The 27971-nt window shown below is 38.2% G+C and overlaps 1 protein-coding gene across 1 annotated transcript in view; it reads right to left on the bottom strand.

Moving 5' to 3' along the window:
- LOC136874430 (X-linked retinitis pigmentosa GTPase regulator-interacting protein 1) overlaps nt 1-27971 on the bottom strand; it is a 1071624-nt gene that overhangs the window by 146575 nt on the left and 897078 nt on the right. The window contains exon 21 of the mRNA XM_067148064.2: nt 17593-17704. Within this exon, the coding sequence (XP_067004165.2) occupies nt 17593-17704 (112 nt within the window). The remainder of the gene's footprint in view (nt 1-17592; nt 17705-27971) is intronic.

Raw genomic sequence — 27971 nt, 5'->3', positions numbered from 1 at the left:
GTTACACAATGCGCACGGCATCGACTCAGTAGGATGTAGGACCACCGCGAGCGGCGATGCACGCAGAAACACGTCGAGGTACAGAGTCAATAAGAGTGCGGATGGTGTCCTGAGGGATGGTTCTCCATTCTCTGTCAACCATTTGCCACAGTTGGTCGTCCGTACGAGGCTGGGGCAGAGTTTGCAAACGGCGTCCAATGAGATCCCACACGTGTTCAATTGGTGAGAGATCCGGAGAGTACGCTGGCCACGGAAGCATCTGTACACCTCGTAGAGCCTGTTGGGAGATGCGAGCAGTGTGTGGGCGGGCATTATCCTGCTGAAACAGAGCATTGGGCAGCCCCTGAAGGTACGGGAGTGCCACCGGCCGCAGCACATGCTGCACGTAGCGGTGGGCATTTAACGTGCCTTGAATACGCACTAGAGGTGACGTGGAATCATACGCAATAGCGCCCCAAACCATAATGCCGCGTTGTCTAGCGGTAGGACGCTCCACAGTTACTGCCGGATTTGACCTTTCTCCACGCCGACGCCACACTCGTCTGCGGTGACTATCACTGACAGAACAGAAGCGTGACTCATCGGAGAACACGACGTTCCGCCATTCCCTCATCCAAGTCGCTCTAGCCCGGCACCATGCCAGGCGTGCACGTCTATGCTGTGGAGTCAATGGTAGTCTTCTGAGCGGACGCCGGAAGTGCAGGCCTCCTTCAACCAATCGACGGGAAATTGTTCTGGTCGATATTGGAACAGCCAGGGTGTCTTGCACATGCTGAAGAATGGCGGTTGACGTGGCGTGCGGGGCTGCCACCGCTTGGCGGCGGATGCGCTGATCCTCGCGTGCTGACGTCACTCGGGCTGCGCCTGGACCCCTCGCACGTGCCACATGTCCCTGCGCCAACCATCTTCGCCACAGGCGCTGCACCGTGGACACATCCCTATGGGTATCGGCTGCGATTTGACGAAGCGACCAACCTGCCCTTCTCAGCCCGATCACCATACCCCTCGTAAAGTCGTCTGTCTGCTGGAAATGCCTCCGTTGACGGCGGCCTGGCATTCTTAGCTATACACGTGTCCTGTGGCACACGACAACACGTTCTACAATGACTGTCGGCTGAGAAATCACGGTACGAAGTGGGCCATTCGCCAACGCCGTGTCCCATTTATCGTTCACTACGTGCGCAGCACAGCGGCACATTTCACATCATGAGCATACCTCAGTGACACAAGTCTACCCTGGAATTGGCATAAAGTTCTGACCACTCCTTCTTGGTGTTGCATTTGCTCTGTCAGTCAGTGTATAAGTATCCTCATAAAAAATAATTCAACCATTTTTCACTTCTCCCCCCCCCCCCCCCAACCCCGTTAAGTGCCTTTTCCGAAAATAAAAAGGTACATGTTCCTGCATTTTTAAAGGACTTTCCAAAAACCAAGTTTCTTGTCTCTAACATGTTAAGTTTTGACATATAATGTAGGTATACCAGTACTCATTATAAAAATTCAACTGCTTTTCCAATTCATTTCAGCCCCTTCACTAAATTTTCCGAAAACAACAAAATACGTGTTTCATTATTTTTAAAGGATATTCCAAATTCCAGTTTTCATGTCTGTACGTCTATAACACCTTCAGTTTTTGAGATAAATGTATACTCATAAAAATAATTCAATGTCCTCACTTCTTTCCACCCTTCTCCCGCCTTAAGTGGACTTTCCAAAACAAAATATAAAATGTGTTTCTTTATTATGAAAGGAAATTCAAAATACCAACTTTCACGTCTGTAACAGCTTCAGTTTTTAAGATAAAGTATCCTCATAAACATATTTCAGCTCATTATTTACTTATTTTCAATCCCACACCCCTTACGTAGATTTTATGAAAAAATGAATGCGTATTTCTTTATTTTTAAAGGAGATTCCAAATACTAATTTTCACGTCTGTAACATCTTCAGTTTTTGAGACATAAGTATCCTCATAAGCGTAATTCAACTCCCTTTTCACCTCCCTTTCCTACCCATTAAGCTGATTTCCCCCTCCCCAAATATGTTGTTTATTTATTTTTAAAGGAGATTCCAAATACCAATTTTCACGTCTTTAACATCTTTAGTTTTTTATATATAAATATCCTCATAAAAAGAATTCAAATCCTTTTTCACCCCACCCCCTCCAAAAATGTGTGTTTCTTTATTTTTAAAGGAGATTCATCATCATCTTCAGTTTTCCACTCCAGATTCCAAGTACTAATTTTCACGTGTGTAACATCTTTAGTTTTTGAGATATAAGTATCCTCATACAAAGAATTCAACTAATTTTTCAATTAATTCAACCCCCTTCAGTGGATTTTCCAAAGACAAAAGATTATGTGTTTCTTTACTTTGAAAGAAAATTCCAAATTCAAATTTTCATGTCTGTAACATCTTTAGTTTTTGAGATATAAGTATCCTCATGAAAAGAATTCAACTCCTTTTCCACTCCACCCCGCCGTAAAGTTTGTTTCACTCCCCCTAAAGAAATGCATGTTTCTTTATTTTTCGGGGAGATTCCAAATACCATTTTCCATGTCTGTAACCTTCAGTTTTGAGATATAAGTTTATCTGGAAAAAGAATTCATTTTTTTTTAATCTTTCACACTCCCCACTTAAGTGAATTTGCCAAAAATAAACAGTACCCATTTCTTTAAAAGAGCTTCCAAATACGAAGATCACGACTGTAATATCTTCAGTTTTTGAGATATATGCATCCTCGTAAAAGGAATTCATCTCCGTTTCCTCCCCCCCTCTACCACGTCGATTACTCCCACCAAAAAACGCGTGTTTCTTTATTTTTAAATGAGATTCCAAATACCAGTTTCCACGTTTGTAACATCTTTAGATTTTTTGGTATATATATTCAATACAAATCATTCAACTATATTTTTCAATCTTTCACCGCACCCCCGTTAAGGGTTTTTCCAAAAAACGTGTTTTCTTATTTTTAAAGGAGATTCCAAATACCAATTTTCACATCTGCAACATTTTAAGTTTTTGAGATATACTGTAGATATGCTCATTTTTAAAATTCACCCCCTTTTTCAGTTCCCCTTAAGTGGATTTTCCTAAAAAAAACTATTTATGTTTCTTTACTTTTACAGAAAATTCCAATGACCAGTTTTCAAATCTGTAATATGTTACTTGTCTGAGATGATTTGCAGATATAGTCTTTTCAAAAATTCACCATGCTTGTCACTCCTGTTCACCCCCTATTCATCGGATTATGAACAAACACAAAAATACGTGTTTCTTTATTTTCAAAAGAGATTCCAAATTCCAATTTTCATATCTGTAACTTCTTAAGTTTTTGAGATATAAGTTACCTCATGAAAGGTGTTCAACAACTTTTCCCCCATTTTCACCCCCCTTAATGGGATTTTCCAAAAACAAAAAATTACGAGTTTCTTTATTTTTAATGGAAATTTCAAATACCAATTTTTACGTCTGTAAACTTTTAAGTTTTTGAGATATAGATATCCTCACTTAAAAATTCACCTCCCTTTTCACCCCCCATTAATTGGATTTTCCAAAAACAAAAAAATATGTGTTTCTTTATTTTCAAAGGAGATCCCAAATACGAATTTTCAGGTCTGTAACATCGTCATTTTGTGAGATATAAGTATCCTCATTAAAGGCATTTAACCCTTTTCACCTATCCTATTGGGATTTTCCAAAAACAAAAAAATACGTGTTTCTTTATTTTTAAAGGAGATTCTAAGTACCAATTTTTATGTCTGTAAACTTTTGAGATATAGATACACTCATTTTAAAAATTCACCCCCCATTTCACCCCCTTAGCGACGGTATATCCAAAAATCCTCCCTTAGCGAGCACCTACATTGTAATATGAATGTATCCCCAAAATTTAATTCCTTTATGTCGAGTAGTTTTGGCTCGGCGATGATGAATCAGTCAGTCAGTCAGGACAAGTTATTTTATATATATAGATGTACATATTTATTATGATGATAACCAGGTTTGCTAGGATGCTGTCATATGATTGATATTGGTTGCGCATGATTACTATTAGTGTGACATTATTTGAGGCATTTACCACCCTCATTCATTGGTATACATTGTTTGGGATATCTGGTGCTTAATGTACCCATCCCAACTTCAACATATTGTGTCACAATATATAGCATAAAAGATAATGATTATTCTAGGAGTAAAGTGTTTGGAGTGTAAATAAATAAATAAATAAATAAATTTAAAATTGTCTTCTTCTTCTTCTTCTTCTTCTTCTTCTCCTTCCTGATAAGTTTCTGCTTGTGCAGGTTGTTCACAGAGCCTCTTCCAACCTTCTCTTTTTTCCCACAGTCAACCGTTCATTACCATCTCCCACTGTAGTCCTCTCTGATTTACGTCATCCTCGACCTGATCCCTCCATCTTGTTTGTGGTCTTCCAGTTGGTCTTCTTACAGATTCTGTCCATTTTGGAGCTCTTCTTGGTAATCTTTCTTGTCCTATTCTTCTGACATGGCCAAACCATTTCAGCCTATTTATCTCCTTAGTCTCTTTTAAGAGACTGATCTGTAGTGTGTTTCATAATGTTTAATTTCTTATCTTGTCCCTCCTTGTTTTACCCAAGATCCCTCACAGAAATCACATCTCTGTCACTTGTACTCTACTCATATCTTTTTTTTTGTCTAAGTCCAACATTCTGATCCGTAGCTCAATATTGGCATAATATGATTTATATATCATGATTTTGGTTTGATAGGTAATTTCCAATTTCAAATTATGTCTGATACACAGTAATACAATTTTGAGCAATTTCCTATCCTCTCCAAAACTTCTTCTTTGATGTCTCCTTTCCCAGTTAGCTTACTTCCTATACATCTTGTAAATATTCAGTAGAGTTTATGTAAACTTACATGTGGGGATGGAGGTACTTGCCCTTTCTCCATCTACCACCCTTAGATTTTACATGTAGAATTTAAAAGGAAAATAAATAATAATACATATTATTCATATAATAACTGTTTATAAGTAAATATTCCTGAGGTTCACCTATATGTATTATGTGGGTGTAACAAATCTCAATCAGGACTAATGGCTGGAAATTATTCATAGCTTTTGGTCATTATAAAGTCTACATTTTGTTAATTATTCCATTTTGTTTATCTTTGTGTTCTACTTTTGATGCTGTTCTTTAATTATTTATGTTTCACCTCTTTGATCTCTTATTATGACAGTTAAATATCAAGTGTTATCAGTAATTCCTTACATCATCCTGCAAAAAGAATAGAGCATACTGATTTGGATCTTATTCAGAAGTACTTCATGAAACGTAGCCTTCTTAATCTTTGATGCATCTATAAGTGTTTTAATTCATCTGCTTACATATATACAGTGAAACCCCTCTAAGTTGGACATCTAAAGTTCATTAAAAATGTGGCCAATTTAGTGGGGTGTCCAATCTATAGGGTGGGTGTACAGTATTTCAAAAGTACACTAAAACTGCATGAAAGGAAAAACTCTGAGCTAGTGTATACAATATATACATAATAAAATGAGAGATTCTCTGAATTCTTGCTAGGGGCTTTACGTCGCACCGACACAGATAGGTCTTATGGCGACGAGATTCTTTGAATTCCATGCCTACTAAAACTGTAAAAAAAAAAAAAAAAAAAAGGCAATACAGTATCGCCCTATGTTTTATTTTGCATATTGTACCATGCAGTACTCATCCTTTAATGTTTAGTGAAAAATCAGTCACAGGACTTTGATTTGATTATTTTATTTTTGAACATGCCCATTCTGATTCAATTTTCTGACGTAATTCAAGCAGAGTTTCAATCATTTCTGGTTGGTTATACACAAACACATAATGTTCCAACTCATTAATATACTGCACAGCGTTTTGGTGAATAGGTGGCTCCTCGGGGACAGAAACTGTTTCTTCTTTTTTTTTCTTCCTTCTTCTGAAGAAATAACTTTTTGTAACATTCCATCAATTGTTCCAGGAACATCATTGTGGATTCCCAACACATTATCGAAATAACTAAAACACCAACGTCTGACAATTCACTGCAAAAGACTTCAGGAAGACATCTCAATTCCTCAGTTAACGAGATGTTATATATTATGTGAGATGGCTTTTGCTCTTCAGTTGATTGGAAAATACATAGCCTATTGCTTTCAGATGCTCTTGGACGGGCAGCATTTTCAACGACAATGTTAAAATTGTTTGCACTAAACGATTACAAGACAGCAAAGCAAAATACAGTTTTGAACCTGACCAAACTGTCATTTAAGGGCTGTCCAATGTCCATAGATGAGGGGTGTCCAATGTACAGTGGATTTTTAACATGTAAAAGTATAGGGAATTAAATGCTGCATTTAATACATGTCCAATCAAAAGGGGTGTCCAGGTTATAGGAGTGTCCAAAGTGAGCAGTTTTGTTGTATATTTGTCTTGATTGTGTTTGCTGTGTTTCCTTACACATGATTTAACTCTAGTATTTCCCTTGACACACACACACACACACACACACACGCGCGCGCACGCACGCACGCACGCACGCGCGCACACACACACACCATTATAGACCATTATGCCTTTCTGCATTCAGTTTGCAAGCCTCTGTGAATTTAATAAACATCACCCAAATCCTCAATTTGCAGCTAGTGGTTTCATTTAGTTCTATACCTTTTATCTTTAAATCATTAGCAACTGAATCTAACCATCGTCGCCTTGGTCTCCCTCTCCTTCTCTCACCCTATCCTCGTCCATTCGCCCCACGAGACTCCACCACCAAAGCCGGTTTATGCGTACAGCGTCATCCATTGAGTTCATTCCTACCTTAGCCTTTATCTCCTCATTCCAAGTACACTCCTACCATTGGTCCCACCTGTTTGTACCAGCAATCATTTTCACTACTTTCATGTCTGTTACTTCTAAGATAGCCTGAGTCCACCTAGCTTTCACTCCCATAAAGCATCAATGGTCTGGAAACAGACCGGTGTAAAGATAGTTTCGTTTGGGAGCTGACTTCCTTCTTACGGAATACTGTTGATCACAACTGCGAGCTCACTGCATTAGCTTCACTGCACCTTGATTCAATCTTACTTACTATACTTTGTATCACCAATCTGCCATTCAGTTCTCTTGAATTTCTTTCCTACTGACATCAATTTAGTCTTGGAAAGATTAATTTTCATAACATACTCATTGCACCTATTTTCAAGTTCCAAGCAGGCTTTCGGCACAATCTGCCATTAAGACCAAGTCGTCAGCATAGGCCAGACTGCTTACTATGGGTATTTCCACCTAACTGAATTCCTCCCTGCTACTTTATAACTTTCAGCAGATGATCCATGCAAACTACAAACAACAGAGGTGAAAGATTATAGCCTTGTCTAACACCTGTACTCTGAACTCAATCTACCATCAATTCTCACTGCAGCCCAATTGTCAACATAAATGCCTATGATTGATTTTAATAATCTACCCTTAATTCCAGAGTCCCTCAGTATGGTGAATATCTTTTCCCTCAATACCCTGTCATATGCTTTCTCAAGATCTATAAAACATAAACATAACTGTCTATTCCTCTCATAGCATTTTTCAATTACCTGGCGCATATTGAAAATCTGATCCTGACAGCCCCTCTGTGGTCAGAAACCACAATGGTTTACAACAAACTTCCCCTCAACCACTGATCGCACCCACTTTTTCAAGATGCAAGTGGATACATTGCCTGGTATGTATTTTTTATTTTCCTTTTTTTTTTTGCAAGCTGCTTTACGTTGCACCGACACAGATAGGTCCTATGGCGATGATGGGACAGGAAAGGGCTAGGAATGGTATGGAAACAGCCGTGGCTTTAATTAAGGTACAGTCCCAGGATTTGCCTGGTGTGAAAATGGGAAACCATGGAAAACCATCTTCAGGGCTGCCAACAGTAGGGTTCAAACCCACTATCTCTCAAATACTGGCCGCACTTAAGTGACTGCAGCTATCGAGCTCGATACCTGGTGTACTAATCAATGAGATACCTTGATAGATGTTGCAATCCTTCCTGTTCCCTTGCTTATAGATAGGTGCAATTATTACTTTTGTCCAATCTGAAGGTACCTTACCAATACTCCATACTAATCTTATTACTCTAAGAAGCTATTTCATCCCTGCCTTCCCACTATACTTCACCATTTCAGGTCTAATTTCATCTATTCCTGCTGTTTTATGACAACGGAGTTTATTTACCATTCTTTCCACCTCTTCAAGCATAATTTTACCAACATTATTTACCTCCTCACCATGAGTTTGGTTGTTCGCCATGTCACGAGGGAGATTTCCTTTTACGTTCAGAAGATTTTCAAAATATTCCTTCCACCAGTCCAGTGATTCTCTGGGATCTATTATGAGTTCACCTTAACTAACCAAAGCACTATTCATTTCCTTTTTCCCTCCCTTCCTAAGATTCTTTATTACTGTCCAGAAAGGTTTCCCTGCAGCCTGACCTAGCATTTCCAGGTTATTACTAAAATCTTCCAAAGACTTCTTTTAGGATTCAACAACTAATTGTTTCACTCTGTTTCTTTTATCTACATACAATTCTCTGACTGCATCAGCCCTTGTGTGGAGCCATTTCTGATATGCCTTCTATTTATGTTTACAAGCTGCTCTCACTTCATCAATCCACCAAGATATTTGCTTTTTCCTATCTTTACACACAGCTGTTCATAGGCATTCCCTTGCTGTTTTTAATACAGCATCCCTGTATGCCACTGTGGATCCGTGGTAGAGTGTCGGCCTCCGGATCCCAAGATAGCGGGTTCAAACCCGGCAGAGGTAGTCGGATTTTTGATGGGCGGAAAAAAGTCCATTCGACACTCCATGTCGTATGATGTCGGCATGTAAAAGAACTCTGGTGATACATTTGGTATTTACCCGACAAAATTAATTAAAATCTCAGCCATAGACGCCCAAGAGAGATCCGGTTTACTCTAGGTCCGCTAGATGGCAGACAGAGTAAACCGGAACGTCAAAATTGATGAGCAGACAGCCAGATGGCGTCAAATCGAAATGTCTGCAAACGGTAGCTGAGGCCATACGATTATTATTATTATTATTATTATTATTATTATTATTATTATTATTATTATTATTATTATACCCATTCTCTTTCTATATCCTGAACCTGCTTACTGTCCACTATTTGGAACTTCTTACTAATCATATCCATGTACTTCTGTCTAATTTTCTCATCCTGGAGATTTTCTACACATATTCATCTGCAGACAGATTTCACTTTCTCTATCCTAGGCCTAGAGATACTTGGTTCACTACAGATCAGATCTGTATCATTGAAAAAAAAAATATCCCTGGAAAACCCATACATTCCTAACAGATTTCCTGGATTTGAATCCAGTTAAGATATGGTTTATTATGGATCTGGTACCACTACCCTCCCATGTGTAGCAGTGAATAGCCTTAAGCCTGAGGAATGTAATTGTAATTGCTAAACCCATACTAGCACAGAAGTCCATCAAATGCCTCTCATTCCCATTAGCTTCCACATCTTCTTGACATTTACCAATCACCCTTTCGCGTCCTTCAGTTTTATTTCCAACTCTCGCATTGAAGTCGCCCATTAGCACTATCCTGTCCTTGCTCTTGACCCTGGTAATTGGTAATTATCATTGGTTTAATTTAATTTTCTCTTAATGTCTTTTTCTCAGTTGTTTTTAGAGTGTTGAGCCACACCCCCTCCCATCGTGGAAAAAATCCCAGCACAAATAAATACCATGAGAGATATTGAGGCGTAGATCGTGACTAGAAAAGGCCAAAAAAAAAAAAAGCCTTGAACTGGAAAAGAGCCTCTTTACAAATTAAAAATAGTAAGAGACTAATTCTATAAGTAATAAAATTCAAGTACATGTAATAATGGTTTATTAAAATCATAAAATAAAGGTAGGAGGAAAGGAAAATAAACAGTCCTGGTCCAGTTGATGGCACAACATTGTTATGTGAGCATGAAGTTACCAAACCCCAAAAAAATTAAAACATTCGGCGAGCTCACTCAGTTAAGAACAATACCATTATTGAATGTGCCAGTATTAATATTGTGCTACAGATCAAAAGAGATCGTTCTTTCCATGAGTAATTTCAATTCATTTTTTACACAACATTGTTCCGACACCACCCTCATAGTAACAAACACCACAGATCGTCTAACTCCCATGCATCAAGGAGAAAACCCCGAGATGAAAAAGAAAAGAACATATCTAAGATATCAGAGAAATAACTCCAGACCAAGGAGATAATATTAATAACCAAAAGGGAAAAATCCCAGGCATGTGCATAGCCTAAATGAAAGAAACATAAAACATAGCGGCCAAGACAGGTGCGAAGGCAAAAGAAATAGCACCATACGAAAATGCATGAATAAGATACAGAAACAAGATCAAAATGTAAATTCAGCCGATTGATACGTCATTCTTTCACTCCCCTCTCATACTAACATTTGCGCACACATTCAGGCACAGCCGGGATCGGCAAGCAATATGAGCACCAGCGTCACTCAATTTCATATAGCATGACTCCAACGTCACAAATGAGGTCTCATTTATATCACAGCCATGCACAAACCCATCAGGGTTCGCACTTCGTACGATACGAGTGGAAGCTCGTGCCGACACAAAGGGCAAACAGTCATCAGATGGCAAATTACATAAAAATGCAGCGCACATGTACAGAAGTAATATGAGACCCAAACATCAACATATCATAATCACAATAACCACAAGAACAACATGCAGTCCATTCATACTGCAGAGCGAATGGCATATATCAATCCGCTATAGATAATAGAACAAATATTACGAAAGAATAGCTGAACAAATAATACGAAAGAATACCCATACCTGAAGTATATTAACCAGCAAGGAAAAGAGAAGGATGGTGGTATAGGTTAAGTTTGAATTGTTTAAAGACTTTTCTGTAAGTCAAAAACACTACTCCGATATGTGTGGGATCCATCAAAACAAAAGTAATGATTCGAGTCAAAGAGATAAAATTCACATCTCGTTGGAAAGATACAATCATCCATGTCCAACATCAAGGGAGCTGCCCTCTCTAGTATGATCATGGAAGTTGTTAAGTCATTCAAGGTGAAGCTAGAAGAGGCCATTAGCAATAACAGAACAGTAATATTTATGAACTTGCCATGCAGATATGGCTCAGTGTTTTCTCACCGAAGTTATTTTCTTCTATTGATCATAATCATATAATATTTTGAATCTTGCATGTAATGAAAGGTACAGAGAAGATTTAGCAAGTAACATAACTCTTACGAGTGTAAGCAAAATTAAAACACTTTTTGAAACCTCATGAAACTTGAAATACTGATATTTGCATTGACTATTTGACTTTTACCTGTTTGAACCTCATTGTTCTGGATTATCTTGATTACCTTCACATTTTTTCTTTTTTGGAGTAATCTTGTTTTCTAATTGTCCATTGGGTGGGTGGAGGTGTTTTGTTTTTGTGAATATTTTTCCAGTAATGAGGAAAGACATATTTGTGTATCATAATTTGATGATGGTCCTTCTAATTTTTGAATCATTAATTAATAAGTTTTAATTTACTATTAACACTATTCTTGCTGTTCGAGCTCTAATTATTTCAAGGATTTAATTTGGTTTCAACCTTATTTCTATATGTAGTAGATGTATAGGTAGTTAGATTAATTGATTAATTGAATCAATCAATCAATCAATCAATCAATCAATCAATGATTCTATATTTAGGGCAGTCATCCAGGAAGCAGCTTTCTTATCTGTTCTTTTCCTAGCCTTTTCTTAAATGCAAAAAATTTGGAAATTTATTGAACATCTCCTTTGGTAAATTATTCCAATTCCTAACTCCCCTACCTATAAATGAATATTTGCCCCAATTTGTTCTCTTGAATTCCACCTTGATTTTCATATTGTGATCTTTCCCATTTTGAAAAACACCACTCAAACATTCGTCTACTAATGTCATTCCATGCCATCCTGCCATTGGCAACTCGGAACATGCCATTTACTCAAGCAGCTCATCTCCTTTCTCCCAAGTCTGCTCAGCCCAAACTTTGCAACATTTTTGTAATGCCACTCATTTGTCAGAAATCATCTAGAACAAATCAAGCGGCTTTTCTGTGGATTTTTTTCCAGTTCTCGAATCAAGTAATTCTGGTGAGGGTCCCATATGCTGTAACCATACTCTAATTGGGGTCTTACCACAGACTTATATGCCCTCTCCTTTACATCCTTACTACAAACTTCTAAATACCCTCATAACGATGTGCAGATATCTGTACCTTTTATTTACAACACTAATGAAGGTCTTTCCTTATATAACACCTTGGTATTCACAGCGATCCCCGTATGGAACTTTCACCCCATCAAAGCAGTAATTGAAACTGAGAGGATTCTTCCTATTAATGAAACTCACAACCTGATTTATAACCCTGTTTTCCATCATACAATGGTCTGCTGCGCATTTCACAACATTGTGGAGGTCTTTTTGCAGTTGCTCACAATCTTGTAACTTATTTATTACTCTATACAGAATAACATCATCTGAAAAAGCCTTGTCTCTGATTCCACTTCTTTACTCATATCATTTATATATATTAGAAAACATAACGGTCTTCAGTATATACCCAGAAATCTTATCATTTTCAGTTGCTTTTCTAGTTTTTAGCTTTTGTATCTTATCGTAAATGTCATTGCTATTGGTAAATTTCAATACTTCGTTAGTATCAGTCATTTCCTGTGTCTTGACATTATCTTTGTAACCAACAATCTTTACATACTGTTGACTGAATACTTCTGCCTTCTGAAGTTTCTCGCATACACACCCTGCTTGTTCATTAATGATTCCTGGAATGTCTTACTTGGAACCTGTTTCTGCCTTAAAGTGCCTATACATACCTTTCCGTTTTTCTCTAAAATTTGTATGACTGCCAATTATGCTTGCCATCATATTATCCTTAGCTGACTACTTTGCTAGATTCAATTTCCTAGTAAGTTCCTTCAATTTCTCCTTACTCCTACAGCCATTTCTAACTCTTTTTCTTTCCAACTTGCACCTCCTTCTTAGTCTCTTTACCTCTCGGTTATAATATATAGGATCCTTACCATTATTTACAACCTTTAAATGTACATACTGCACATGTTTTCACATTTCTCGACAACTGCTTTAAATCCATCCTACAGTCTGTTTACATTTTTATTTATCATTTTCCACTGGTCATAATTACTTTTTTAAACTCCCTCATGCCTGTCTTATCAGCCATATGGTACTGCCTAATAGTCCTAATTTTAAGACTTTCTTTTCTATCAAATTTATTTTTAACTATGACAAAAACTGCTTTGTGATCACTAATACCATCTATTACTTCAGTTTCTATATAGAGCTCATCTGGTTTTACCAGCACCACGTCCAGAATACTCTTCCCTCAGTTGGTTCCATACCTCTCTGATTCAGCTCTCTTTTTCAGATTAACTTATTTGCCACATCTTGGTCATGCTTCCTGTCGTTCGCATTACCTTCCCAATTGATATTGGTAAATTCAGGTCACCCGCTACAATCACATTCCTTTCCATATCATTTCCCACATAGCTGAATCAGTGTCTGCGCCACCCTTTCCTGGTCTGTACACTCCAAAAACATCAAGTTGCGTATTATCTTTAGAGATGAACCTTACACCTAGAATTTCATGTTTGTTGACTGATCTCATATGATTTAGGATTGATGTCAAGAGTATCTCATTATAATTTGAACTTGTACTCATGTTATATTTGTACCAGGGGTTCACCTTCCCTGGCTATTTAAATTGTGCACCTTTTCCACTTTGGCCAGTTCTAACAGTGATTAAGAACTTTTAAGACTTTCTAAAACTTTCTTACCAAGCTCGATAGCTGCAGTCACTTACGTGCGGCCAGTATCCAGTATTTGGGAGATAGAGGGTTCGAACCCCACTGTCGGCAGCCCTAAAGATGGTTTTCTGTGGTTTCTCATTTTCACACCAGGCAAATGCTGGGGCTGTACCTTAGTAAAGGCCACGGCCGCTTCCTTCCGAGCCCTAGCCCTTTCCTGTCCCATCGTTGCCATAAGACCTCAAAATCAAATCAAAATCAAAATCTCTTTATTTGCAAATGAGGTGTCTACCTCGGTGGCAAATGGTACACTAAAATACATTATTGTCAAGCACTAAATTTTAAATTAAAAGGAGACGAAGAAAATTTTCCTAGAATACAATATTATACAATTTACGCTAATAATTTTTTCTATTAAACACACACATCATCCTTAATAAATTTATATTGTTTACAAAATTCTATTTATAATATCTTACAAACATAGTCAACTCATATACAGTACGGTATGTGAAATTACTTCTAATAATACTATACAACTGGTATAAGATTAAAATTAACACAGAATTTATTTACATATTTATATTTTACCCATTTTGGAACCTAAGTAGCATAACGACCTGCTTCGTCTTAACCAGAGCCCCTTTTGCCACCACTTTTCAGAGTTCCTGAAGGGCCTTCACAGCTACCGTAGCGGTCCCAGGGCCCTCGAAGTCCCCACTGTACTTCACCCCTACAGGCAGTCCCCTACCTGGGCTGTCCAAACTCCTTAGACCAGGGGATGGAATGAATTTAATCACACACATTTATTATTTACAATAACCTGCACTGGTTGAATGCCCTCTAACACTTCATTTATTTTTTCTGTTGCTGTTTATTCTCTTCTTGAATATCTGTACAGATTTTGGAAAAGGATCAAACACTACCCCTGGTAAACTGTTCCACTCCTTCACACCCTTCCCAATGAATGAAAATTTACCCCAATCGCTTCTGCTAACATTCCTTCTAATTTTATATTTGTGGTCTGTCCTGCCGATATAATTATTTTCCAACTGAAGCCTCTCACGGATATCACCCCATGCTTCTTCTCCTGTATAGGCTCTATATAATCCTATAAGTCTAGTTTTCTCCCTTCTCTTACTTAAAGTTTCCCACCCAAGTTCCTTTAACATTTCTGATACACTACTCTTTCTCCTGAAATCCCCTGTTACAAACCTATCTGTGTCAGTGTGATGTAAAAAAAAAATAATAATAAAACTTTCTTATACTGAAGTTATCAACACTTTGCCTGGTTCCTCCTCTAATGTAATCTGCCTATCACATGCTTGTAACTAAGTTATCTAACCAATCAGAACTTAAGTTAGCAAATAGAAATTTAGCCTATCAGTGCTCTGGATTCTAAAATAGTTTAGTACTTTCCTCTATGGATCTATTTAAGGCAAGCACACTGGGACCGTCTTGTCTGATTTGCTCCAGTGATTGAGTGTGCGGCTTGATGGAGGTTAGAGGGGGCAAGAGGCAAGGGGTGACCGGCTTGAAGAAGATTCAGTGCTAACATTAATGGCAGAATTAACCTAAATATGTGACTGTGCCGGCATGTGTTTTGTGAGGAAGAGTTCAGCAGTTTCCCTTAAAATGTAATAGGTTTCATTTTTTGCTCTAATGTAGGACCTTCTGTGCAGTCCTTGGACTTAATTTATTTTCCCTACTGGGAAAATATTTAATATAAGAGTGCACGAGTGGTTACCCTCAGAACTCTTCCCTTCTATTTTTTGAGCTGGGTGACTAAACTTTTTCAAACGTTAAATTTGGAAATTAGTCTCAGCCTTTAAATATTCCCCTTTTAGTCACTGTTTTTTAGCATGGGATTAGTCTCTGCGTCATTGGGCCAGCTCACTTAGATTCTTGTCTTTTTCAGAATATTCTTTTAAGAAGTGCTGGTGTTTTGCCTCCTTTTCTTTTGTTAATTGCCTGTATTTGTTGTTACTTTTTTCTTTTCCTTCTTAAGGCCTAGTATGATGGACAATATGCCCTTGTACATTCATTATGGTTTTTCAGGTAACCGTGTCTACATTTAGGTTCCCTTGGGTAAGAGTACTTCACCCGTTTGTGAAGTATTGTGATTGATAAGCCCACTCTGGGGCAACCTGTGTATGAACACTATGAAGTGAGGTCACACAATTGGTTACTAGTGAAATTGAAAATGTAACAAGCAACATATCGCTTTATTGAGGCTAGCCTCTATGTAATTGGAGTTCCTATTCTATAATGTTTGTACCTTTTAGGAGCAATTATGCTTTTCCATATGTAGGTTAATGACTGGGAGTTTCTTCCCATTAAATTTATATCTGATTAAGGACTTCTACGTCCTATGTATTGTTGGAGCTGATAAGCTCTTTGGTAATGTTATTATTCTCAAGTAATTTTTAATTCCTATTTTTTTCCCCTGCTTCTTGTTAAATCATTAAACTACTCTATTTGGATTTTAAGAAAGGAAAGAAATAAAATCTCCAATTTTGGTTGGAGTATTTTTTGCTCTAAATGGTCCTCTGTCCAGCCATTCACCCCACATGCTTCCTTACCTCTGTGGTCCATGATAAATCCCTGTAACAATATTAATTGAGAATTTAATTCAAACTCTTCTAAAAGTGAGAACATTTTTTTGAAAATATTTGTTAAATGTGATCATTCACCATCTTAGTTATTAAACTTTTAACATGCTATGCAGATGTTCTTATTTAAATCTTTAATTTAGCACACATTTGATTTGTGGAGTATTTTCTTTTGATTATAAGCATAATAAGTGGCCTGGACCTCTTCCTTATAAATTTAGGGAGCATTTCTCTTCATGTCTTTCACAGATTTTGTAGTAAGTTTAAGTTTTATTCAATAATTAACTTGTTTACTGGTTTTGTATTTTATTTTGTGGCATTTTCCTTGTGTGCTTCTGGTTCCTCTTGTCATTTAAACTGACTTCTAGTCTGTTGTCGAACTGATTTTCCCTTATGTAATTATTTGGTTGTGTATACCAGTTAGCAGTACAGATTTCAGTAGCATGGTTGTTTGTTGTTTATCACCACATTGCTACTGTTATTATTGTTTGGCACTACTCTTAATACAGGTGCAGTTCAGCATAAAAATAGGAAAACTCACAAAACCATTTTCGGGGCTGCCGAGAGTGGGGTTCAAATTCGCCAGCTCCCAAATGCAAGTTCACATATATGGGGACCTGACCCACTCAGTCAAGTTGCTCAGTTTATAACCAGTGTTACAGTGTGTATATAGCAATGTGTGAACTATACCTGTAATTATCAGGACTAGGATTTAGGTAGGTGAAACAAAGTCTTATTCCAGCAAATTGTTTGGAGAGAGTGGAATATCTCACCAGAAAGTTACACTCACTTTTGCCTCATCATTAAAAATTATCTCCATTGGTACTTTTCGTTTTTTTTTTTTAATCAGACACTTTTTCTTCATTTCTGTACATTTGTCATTATAATTCCATGAGCAGATAATCAGCCAGACAAAAATGAAACCGAAGGTGGAAATGATCATTACATATTTCATCAACAATAAAAGTGAATTTAAAAAAATTCAAAATGTTGATAGATGAATAGATATATTTTACACATTTTCACTTAAATATTTAGGTATTCTACAGATTAATACAAAATAAGTCAGCACACACACCTGAAGATTTATTTCTAATTTGCACTTCAACATCCTTGCTGTCTTCCTCATCACAGGATTGAACAATTTCCTCTGCTCCATCACTCTGAATTGCAATATGTTTTGAAGAGTCCTGAAAATCATATAGCAATCATTTTTACACAAAATTACCAAACGTAACAGGCATTTGCAGGATCAAAGCTCATTTCCCTCGATAAAATACATACACACATACATACATACATACATACATACATACATACATACATACATACATACATACATACATACATACATACTGTACCAGGAAATATTCGAGGGTTTTGGGCATGAGAAGGACCTCAGGTAGTGTACGGTGATTTTGGAGCCGATACAGAGAAGGATAGAATCGCAGGGCGAATAATAGATGGTTATACTTTTTCCAAACAATTTATTAATAATATTCAAAGATTCATCACCCTGTAATCTTAATATAGGACTCAAATCTTTCATTAAAATCTGTCAAAATCAAAGGTTTAAACGGAGATCTTCATGAAATCAGTTCGAAAAAAATATCACTCTTTCATGGGACATCGATATCCTACAGTCCTTTTACCTTTTATGAAAACACTAAGTATCAATTTTGCACCTAGAGTCTTTCTAAGTCTTAAATCATAAAGTGAACACACACGCTTATTGTTGAAAAGTTGAAATAAAGATTTAAATTCTTGTTGAATTTCTCTCAGTTTGTTACAATTGAAATTAAGGATCATAAAACACTTGAAAACCCATAGGTTCTTCTACGTAATGTGAATGTGAATTAGTTATTAAATTTGTCACCGGTGGTGAGTTGATAGTTGGCGGAGTCATTTTTGACTTGACAAAAGAAACTAAGGAACTAACATTTTTTGAAGAATTCGACTAAATTTTTGTTGTTGTAAAAATTATGTAAACATTTGTGTGTTTTATTTTTGATGAAGTTGTATTTTAAAGTATTTTCAGGACTCACTGAAGAGACAATTATTTACTTAATCATTGACATTGATATTGGAGATCTCCAGTAATATGTTTTTGTAACCCATTTTTTGTATCAACCTGTAGTGCCACGTGGAGGCTTCGATCACGAAATCGCTGAGTTTCGCAATCGAAATCTCTAGAATGAATTTCCCACATTACCATATTTGGGGCTATAATTCTATTGGTGAAAATAACACTAATTGGTATTGGTCAAACTTCGGATCGAAACATAGGTAGCTTCCCTGATTGGCTGTTTGAGTATTTCCCAATTTCCGGCTTTTTGGCTCCTTAGCAAGAGCAAGGCTCTGTTCAGCGTCTTTGGTTTTCGTACGTCGTTACGATCGGACGCACCTTGTAAGGTGGTCCGCTCACCGGCTCCAGCCATCCCGGGGTAAGCATGTTTTCTGTTCTCAAGTGTTAACTTAAAATGTAAATTCATTCGTTCGGAGTTTGCCTTAGACCCTGGTTTTCACCGCTTTTGATTTGTAATGCCGTAGTTCGTCAACTAGGCATACCCTTTATTTTGGAGGCAATTCATTTTATTAATCTTTTGTGAATATGTAAACTTTAATTTTTTCCGAGTTGCCTCCAGTAATTCCGTATCAATTTAGTGCAGACCTGTTGAGCTTTGCGTCCCTCACTGATGTGTATTAGGAGAGGACTGCTTCTCTATAGGCCTCTGCGCTAAATTTAATTTCTGTTGCTCCCTTCTCTTGTAACATTTTTCAACTTGCCTTATATGATGTTCTCACGTTTCTTTCCCTACAACGTCGCGTAAGGTCTCGTCCTCTAGGGTTTCCCGGCCTGCTTCCCATATTTCCTTTCTCTAGTTGGCATGTTGGTTATCCTGCGAAGCCACGTGTTTGTAAAAGGTAAAATGTTTTCCTGTTTGATCATCGGCTGATGTCGTTCTGTAAGGTTTGTAATTTTGCACTTTCAAATAATTACGTGTTTTATATGTATCTTGTATTATGTTTTCCTTCTGTTTAAAAGGGGGGTTACATCTGGTAGCAGAGCGTGGTTGTAGAAGAAGGAGATGCGAGAGCAGTAACCCTTGTCTAACCTAAAATAACCTGGTATCATCTCCTAGCGTAATTTCTTGTTAACATGTCTCGTGTTGTCCCTGTTCCGTCGCATTTGAGGAAGGAGGAATTAGTTTACGAACTTCGTATTCGTAAATTGGATTCGACAGGAAAGGTTAGGGATGACGCGAGCTTGTTAAAGCAATTTCTTAACGAAACTATAGCAGTACCCAACCTATCAACAGACGAAGTGTGTGCATCTTTGACCCTTGTTAAAGGCAAATTTACTGAATTCGAAGCTATTCTTTTGCCTTTGTGTTCCTCTAAACCGTCTGATGCTCAGTTAACATGTGTGAAAGCCCAAGTCCAGCATTACGTGGATAGGATTCGCAACCTGTTAACTCTTAATTTACCCATAAATGAGCGACAGGAATGTGAGTTGTTGTTATTAAAATTTTCCGGCATTTTCGATAAAATTGTAGATTTGATAGAAGGCAATGAGTTGTCTAGCTCCGGTTCTGTAGTTAATGTGCCTGCGCCACCTGAAACTTGTAACAGTGAAAATATCTCGGTATCTACTGCTTCACAGTTTAGTAATGTGGTAACTTGTAATAATGTTCACCTGCAATCTTCTGTTATATTTACAAATGCTTCTCTGCCTGTGAATAATGCCTGTGATGGTTCCTTTACACAAGTTGGTACGTCTACCGTTCCTATGAGAAATGTTAATTCTGTGTCCTTACCTCAGCCTTCGGTTGCGACCCAAGTTGTTTCTCTTCCTGTTGTGCAAAGATATCCTCATGTCCAAGTGTCACCTGTAGCAAATACCTCGGTAGTGTCACAAATGTGCGAATATGTATCGCAGATGCGAATATCTGTGCCAGTTCCGATGCAATCTAGCTGTAGTCCTAACCTCACTCTTAGTACACCCACACATTCCCAGGGACGTTCAAGTCAGGATTTCTATAAAACTGTGATGCCTTCTATTAATCAATCAATCCAGTCCTGTTCAGGTACCTACTACGCCTGCTGTTTCTCAAAAGTTTGCTAATTTTCCTCATCCGTTAACCGCTCTATTTAAGGGCTTATCTAAGTTCACCGCTAATTCAATCGAAGAGATTCTTACATTTCTGCGTTTCTTGGTTGCATTTAAAGATCAGTGTGTTGTATATGCTTTAAGTAGTGATAATTTCTTCCAAGTGTTATATCCTCATGCATCTGGAGCTCTTTCTGAACATATCATAAGAGCTATTTCTGAAAAGTGGACAGTTGACCAATTTCACGGGCATGTGCTTGAGTTTTTTATTCCTTCCCGTGCATTGCCTTCCTTGGTGCAAAAGCACTATTTTCGTGTACAGCATTTGAATGAAACATTGTCTGAATACATTCAGGACATTAAATTCAATGCCAGGATGTTTATGCTCAACTATTCTGAGTCTCAGATGGTTGCTAACATTGTCGAGGATCTTGCACCAAATTATCGACCTATCTTGCTCTGTCACCACGACCCGTTACGTTCGCTCAGTTGGAAGTTACCACCGTTTCTGCTGAAGGCATTCGGTATGCCGACCAGTTACGCGTTGCGTTAGCTCCTCCTCCTACGATCATGTCTTCTCAAGTCACTAGTACCATTTCTACTTCTTCCAAACCACGTAATTCGCGTGCATGCTATAGTTGTGGTTCCACTGATCATTTCCAGCGGAATTGTCCTAAGATTGGGTTCTTAGGTAATTCAAAACCTTCCATGAGTGGTCAGCTTCAAAATTTCCAAAGGAATTGTCCTAAGATTAAGCCCTTAGGCAATTCAAATCCTAATGTGAGTAGAGTTTCTTCCTCCACTAATTCTTGTAGTTACTGTGGGTCAAATAGACACTTTTCTAGACAGTGTCCTTGCAATTCTTCCAGTTCTGGGCATTCTGGTAATGGCAATGCCAGATGACTAGCCGCCAATTCTTGTGCCAAACCTTATAGTGTACCTTCATGTTTCGTCTGTTATGGCTGTCAGTTAGATGACGATGTACCCCATCCTGTAATTAAGGATAAGCCTCAGTCTGACCCTACTATCAATTTTCCACAATCTTGTGGCATTTCTGCTATTCCTCCGTGTAAATTACCTTACTTATGCCTAGAAGTGAATAATGAACCTCTTTGTGCTTTAGTTGATTCTGGAAGTAGCCTCACCTCGATGAGCGAAGATTTGTATAATTCTGTAAAATCTGTTTGTAAGTTCCCTTCTTTAAAACCGGTGTTTTTTACCTGCCATACGGCTAACTCTAATTCATTGAATGTGATTGGAAGTCTGGATGTCAAAATTAGAATATGTAATTTCACATGGAAAATGCCTGTGCTAGTGGCGAAAGATTTATCTTGTCCTTTCATTCACGGTGCAAATTTTATTGCGAAAACTGGTATGGTTTTGGATATTCAATATAATGAATTCCAGTTTAAATTTTCCGTTAGGATCTTTAAATTGTGTAACCGTTCTCCTACCATTCCTTATCATGTTAGTGCTGTCTCTGAGGACACAAGTGAAACAAAACCTTTTGACTTTAATCATTTGCCTGATGACTAGGCCAACCAACTTAGGAATCTTTGTGATAAATTTTCTGATGTGTTCACCGACAAGTTAGGGGTGACCAATGTTTTGGAATATAAAACTGAAGTTACTGATAACGTACCTGTTCGTTCTCCTCCATATCGATTGTCGCCTCCCAATATGAAAGCGCTTAAGGCTATCATCGACCAAATGCTTGCTGACGGTGTAATGCGTCCTTCTAAATCTGCGCATCTTCTCCCATATTTCTTGTCCCTAAACAACAGGGTGGTTTTCGGCTTGTAGTGGATTATGGAATGTTGTATAAGCAAGTTGTGCTTCAATCTGTTCCTCTTCCTGACTTACATTCTTGCTTCTCTTGGTTTGCTAGTGCCAAAATTTTTACCACCTTTGATTTGAATCAGGCGTATTATCAGATACCTCTTGCTGAGGAATCCAAGCATCTCACGGCTCTTGCCACTGACTGGAACCTCTATGAATTTGAGCGCGTACCGTTCGGACTGGCAACGGGAGCCGCTGTTTTGACTCGGCTGTTAGATAACGTGTTGTCAGGCATTAAATTCAAATTCGTTTATAATTATCTCGATGATTTAGTAATTTTAGCGAAACTTTTGAAGAACAACTCGTTTATCTCAATGAAGTCCTTGAAAGACTCCGTAAAGCAGAACTGACCCTTAAGGCTAGCAAGGTTACTTTTGCGCAGCCCCAGATGTCCTTCTTAGGACATATTGTGTCTGAAAAAGGTGTCTCGGTTGATCAATCTCGTACTGCAGCGATTAAAAATTTCACAACCCCTAAAGATGTTAAAGCTGTAGCTAGGTTTGTTGGCATGGTCAATTTCTTCCGTAAATTCATCCCTAATTTTGCTAAAAGAGCAGCTCCATTGAATGCCTTAAGGAAGAAGGATGCTAAATTTGAATGGGGTGATGCTCAACTTGAAGCTTGAAGCTTTCTATGATTTGAAATCTGCTTTATGTAACGCTCCTGCGCTGGCGATGCCAGATTTTTCTAAACGTTTCATTCTCCAGACCGATACCTCATCTACTGGTATCTCTGGTGTGCTCCTTCAGGAATTTGAAGATGGACGCCGTCCAATTTCTTATGCTTCCCGTAGTCTCAATCCTGCTGAACGCAATTATTCGATCTATGAATTAGAAGCCTTAGCTGTTGTCTTCTCCTTGGAAAGGTTCAGAATGTACCTCGAACACCTCCCATTTGATCTTGAAACTGATAATTAGGCGCTGAGTTGGGTACTGGCCAGGCCAAGGAGGACTGGTCGCCTTGCGCGTTGGGCAGTACGCATCTCAGCTTTTCAATTTGAAGCTCGGCACATTCGTGGAACTCAAAATGTTGTTGCTGACAGTCTTAGTAGGATGTTCTACCCGGGCAGTTCTGATCCTCAATCAGAGCCTGCAGATCCCTCTCCTGAACAAGTTTCGGCCTTTGTTAATGCAGTGTTGACCAATTCCCCTTTCCTTTTCAAAGATATTTCTAAACATCAGGAAGACGACCCTGAATTGAAAGTTATTATTGACAGAATTAAGTCCGGTGAGCATGTCAAACCCTATGTCATTAAGAATGATGTTCTGTGTTGTCCTGCTCGTGGTCGCAGAGACCCCAAAATTGTTGTTCCAGCTCTTTTCAAATATTTTCATGAATCCGCTGTTGGTGGACACCTCGGTGTATTCAAGACCCGAGAGAAAATCCGTAAACACTTCATTTGGAAATCTATGGATGGTGAAATCCGCACCATGGTTAAATCTTGTAAAACCTGTAACATTAGTAAACCCGCCCCAATACCCGCCTTGGTCTGTTGTCATCTGAGCAAGCTTCTCGCCCAATGCAGAGACAATTTATTGACTACATTGGACCATTCCCGCGATCACGGACCGGCCATCGTTTCATACTTGTGTGTGTTGATGCGTTCTCGCGTTTTACGTGGCTGTTTCCTACTCGCATGGCTAATGCTAATACTACTATTTCTTGCTTGAAACAGATCTTTGCTTCATTTGGACCCTGTCAATTTCTGGTGAGTGACAATGCTAGAGCGTTTACATCTGTGCAATTTCGTAATTTCTGTTTTGACCTATCTATTTCTCATGTGACTACCACCCCTTATTATCCCAGGCCTAATTATGCTGAGAAAGTCAATCGAAATCTGAGATCTGCTCTTATTGCCTATCATTCTTCTGACCATTCTAAGTGGGATTCATCACTTAATTGGTTATCATTTGCTTTCAACACTGCCGTTCATGAAAGTCACAAGCAGACTCCTGCTTCATTGATGCTAGCGTTCACCCCCAATTCTCCACTCTCTAATCTGTGGTCTATTAACGATCTTCTACCTGATGTCACAAATCCAGAAACGATTCGTGCTGCTTGGCACCGTGCGCGTAAGAATTTGAAAGTATACTACGCTAAAGTTCAACGTAACTATAATCACGGGCGAAGACCACACAATCTGTCTGTGGGTGACCAGGTTTATGTAAAGACTCCTACTGTGAGTAGTGCTGCGGACCATGTTATTAGTAAGTTGGCCCCCAGATTTCGAGGTCCTTGCACGATACTGAAATTTTTAACACCTGTGTCATTGCTAGTCAGCGATCATGAAAACAAAAGGATCAGTCGAGTCCATTTGTCGCAAGTCATGATCCCCTAGTTATGAGATGATGCTCTAGTATCTATTAGTAACTTAAGGAAAGTTAGTTGTAAGCAAATTTTGGGGTGTATATCCGGCCGGATACTTTGGCAAGTCTAGAGGTTATTTACGATTTTAGTTGTAATAAGTATGGTCATTTGAGATCATATTAGGTAGATTTTAGTGCGTTCTTTAGGTTAAGGTTTTCATTCATTGTCATAACTAGGAATCCCTTGTAAAAATTTCTGGTATTAAGGTAAACTCCGATAAACCTTCCTAATTTTATTTGGTCTCTTATGTTTGATAAATTTTTAATACATGCTTGCCCTGGGAGGGTTTGGAATTCCCAAAGATTTGGGGCGAGGGTATCTTCCTCGCATGAATATTCAGTTCCTATTATTATAGTAATAGTTGTTAATATAAAAAAACACCCTTAAGTCTACGTTTCTCTTCTGCATAGACGAGGTTATGCCTTTCCCGTATTTCTTCCTTTTCTGCTGCGGTTGATCTCTGTTCCAGTGATCACTATGACCTGGTCCGGACAGGGAACCTGTCGTGCCTGTTAGAAGGGGCATTATAAACTACCGACCTGTTTTCATTCAACCTGGGAGTGCATTGTCGCAGAATTCCTGGTGGTGGCAGTTATCCAGTACTGCGCCATGCCTTACTACATGTTCACTGTGAGTTCGCTATGCGAGTGAACTATATGAAGCGTCATTGGAGACCCTGGTTGGACTGAAAAGGGAAACCATGTTGGCAGGCGCGCGATGTCAGCGATCCTATGGACAGCAATACCTGTGGTCGAGCTTAGGAAATTCTGCTTACAAGATACTTGTAAAAGTTGCATCAAGATGTGGTTCATACGCGTCGGTATCAGTGTGTATTCACAAAATTCAGAACTCCAATTAAAATCACCAGTTAATGTAACGTTTAAAAAAAAAATTATTATCGAGTTGAGCTCGAGTTTCGGCGGTGGAGGATGTCACCGGTGGTGAGTTGATAGTTGGCGGAGTCATTTTTGACTTGACAAAAGAAAGTGAGGAACTAACATTTTTTGAAGAATTCGACTAAATTTTTGTTGTTGTAAAATTATGTAAAAATTTGTGTGTTTTATTTTTGATGAAGTTGTATTTTAAAGTATTTTCAGGACTCACTGAAGAGACAATTATTTGCTTAATCATTGACATTGATATTGGAGATCTCCAGTAATATGTTTTTGTAACCCATTTTTGTATCACCATGTAGTGCCACGTGGAGGCTTCGATCACGAAATCGCTGAGTTTCGCAATCGAAATCTCTAGAATGAATTTCCCACATTACCATATTTGGTGCTATAATTCTATTGGTAAAAATAACATTAATTGGTGTTGGTCAAACTTCGGATCGAAACAGAGGTAGCTTCCCTGATTGGCTGTTTGAGTATTTCCCAATTTCCGGCTTTTTGGCTCCTCAGCAAGAGCAAGGCTCTGTTCAGCGTCTTTGGTTTTCGTACGTCGTTACGATCGGACGCACCTTGTAAGGTGGTCCGCTCACCGGCTCCAGCCATCCCGGGGTAAGCATGTTTTCTGTTTTCAAGTGTTAACTTAAAATGTAAATTCATTCGTTCGGAGTTTGCCTTAGACCCTGGTTTTCACCGCTTTTGATTTGTAATGCCGTAGTTCGTCAACTAGGCATACCCTTTATTTTGGAGGCAATTCATTTTATTAATCTTTTGTGAATATGTAAACTTTAATTTTTTTCCGAGTTGCCTCCAGTAATTCCGTATCAATTTAGTGCAGACCTGTTGAGCTTTGCGTCCCTCACTGATGTGTATTAGGAGAGGACTGCTTCTCTATAGGCCTCTGCGCTAAATTTAATTTCTGTTGTTCCCTTCTCTTGTAACATTTTTCAACTTGCCTTATATGATGTTTGTAATTAGGTCATTGTTCCCTTTAAATTTTCAATGTAAATTTCAGCATCGAAATTATGCTCACTTATTTAAATGTCATTGTAACTTTGTGTAAATATTCACTTTCCTGAGAGAAACATTGATAGGAACCTCGTTGTTCGATTTGATTTTTTTAATTAATAATGTTATCTAACCTTGTGCACTTCATACCTTGATTCAATTCTATATGTTAGACAAAGGGTTAATGTTCTCACGTTTCTTTCCCCACAACGTCGCGTAAGGTCTCGTCCTCTAGGGTTTCCCGGCCTGCTTCCCATACTTCCTTTCTCTAGTTGGCATGTTGGTTATCCTGCGAAGTCACGTGTTTGTAAAAGGTAAAATGTTTTCCTGTTTGATCATCGGCTGATGTCGTTCTGTAAGGTTTGTTATTTTGCATTATCAAATAATTACGTGTTTTATATGTATCTTGTATTATGTGCTTCCTTCTGTTTAAAAGGGGGGTTACAAAATTTGGAAATAAATGTATCACCAAATATGAACTTCATAGAAATGATGAAAAATTATGAAATATTATTCACACGTACCACAGGGATATTACTGTTCTGGATTAATAGTTTTGCAAAAAGTCAATCAGTTTGTGACTACTCACTCAGAAAAGAAATCAGCTTACGAATGTTGAAGTGGAGAATGGAAGTCTGGAACATTCCGCGGAGTGCGGACGGAGACTCGAACTCGGCAATGTTCCATGAAGAGATCACGTTGATGTCCCTCGATGGGTACCATAGATAAAATGATGTTTGATGTAACTGGTTCTTGTAGTATTTCACCAAGATTTCCGCTGCTCTCGGAGGTGACATTTGCACACGGAAAGATCAATTGGCACGATTAATTTTAGTAATCACGGATGTTATTATCACTCACTGTCGTAAAACACAGTTCAGTTCATATTTTAATTTTATGATGTTAAATACGATCGTGAAGCACAGTTCAAACACTTGAAAATGCAATGTGGAATAATTTTTATCACAGTCTCTGAGCCATTATCATAAGCAGATTGAGATAATTTTCTGGTCGTGATTATATTATACCGTACTAGCATGAATTATCTAATAAAAAGTTCTTAATGTTCACCGAGTTTATTACTGGAAAAAGAGTAAGGTCTTGTCCTAATATGGCATGAACACTGAGAAATACAGTTACACGCAGTTCAAGGATGTACTGTCTTAAAAGAAATGAGCCCTAGTATAATCAAAGTTGTCGTAAATGATAGATTCTGTTTATCACACACGATAATTGGAGGTA

The sequence above is a fragment of the Anabrus simplex genome, chromosome 5 (assembly GCF_040414725.1).
Source record: "Anabrus simplex isolate iqAnaSimp1 chromosome 5, ASM4041472v1, whole genome shotgun sequence".
Lineage (NCBI taxonomy): Eukaryota > Metazoa > Arthropoda > Insecta > Orthoptera > Tettigoniidae > Anabrus > Anabrus simplex.
This window is presented reverse-complemented; position numbering and strand designations above follow the sequence as displayed.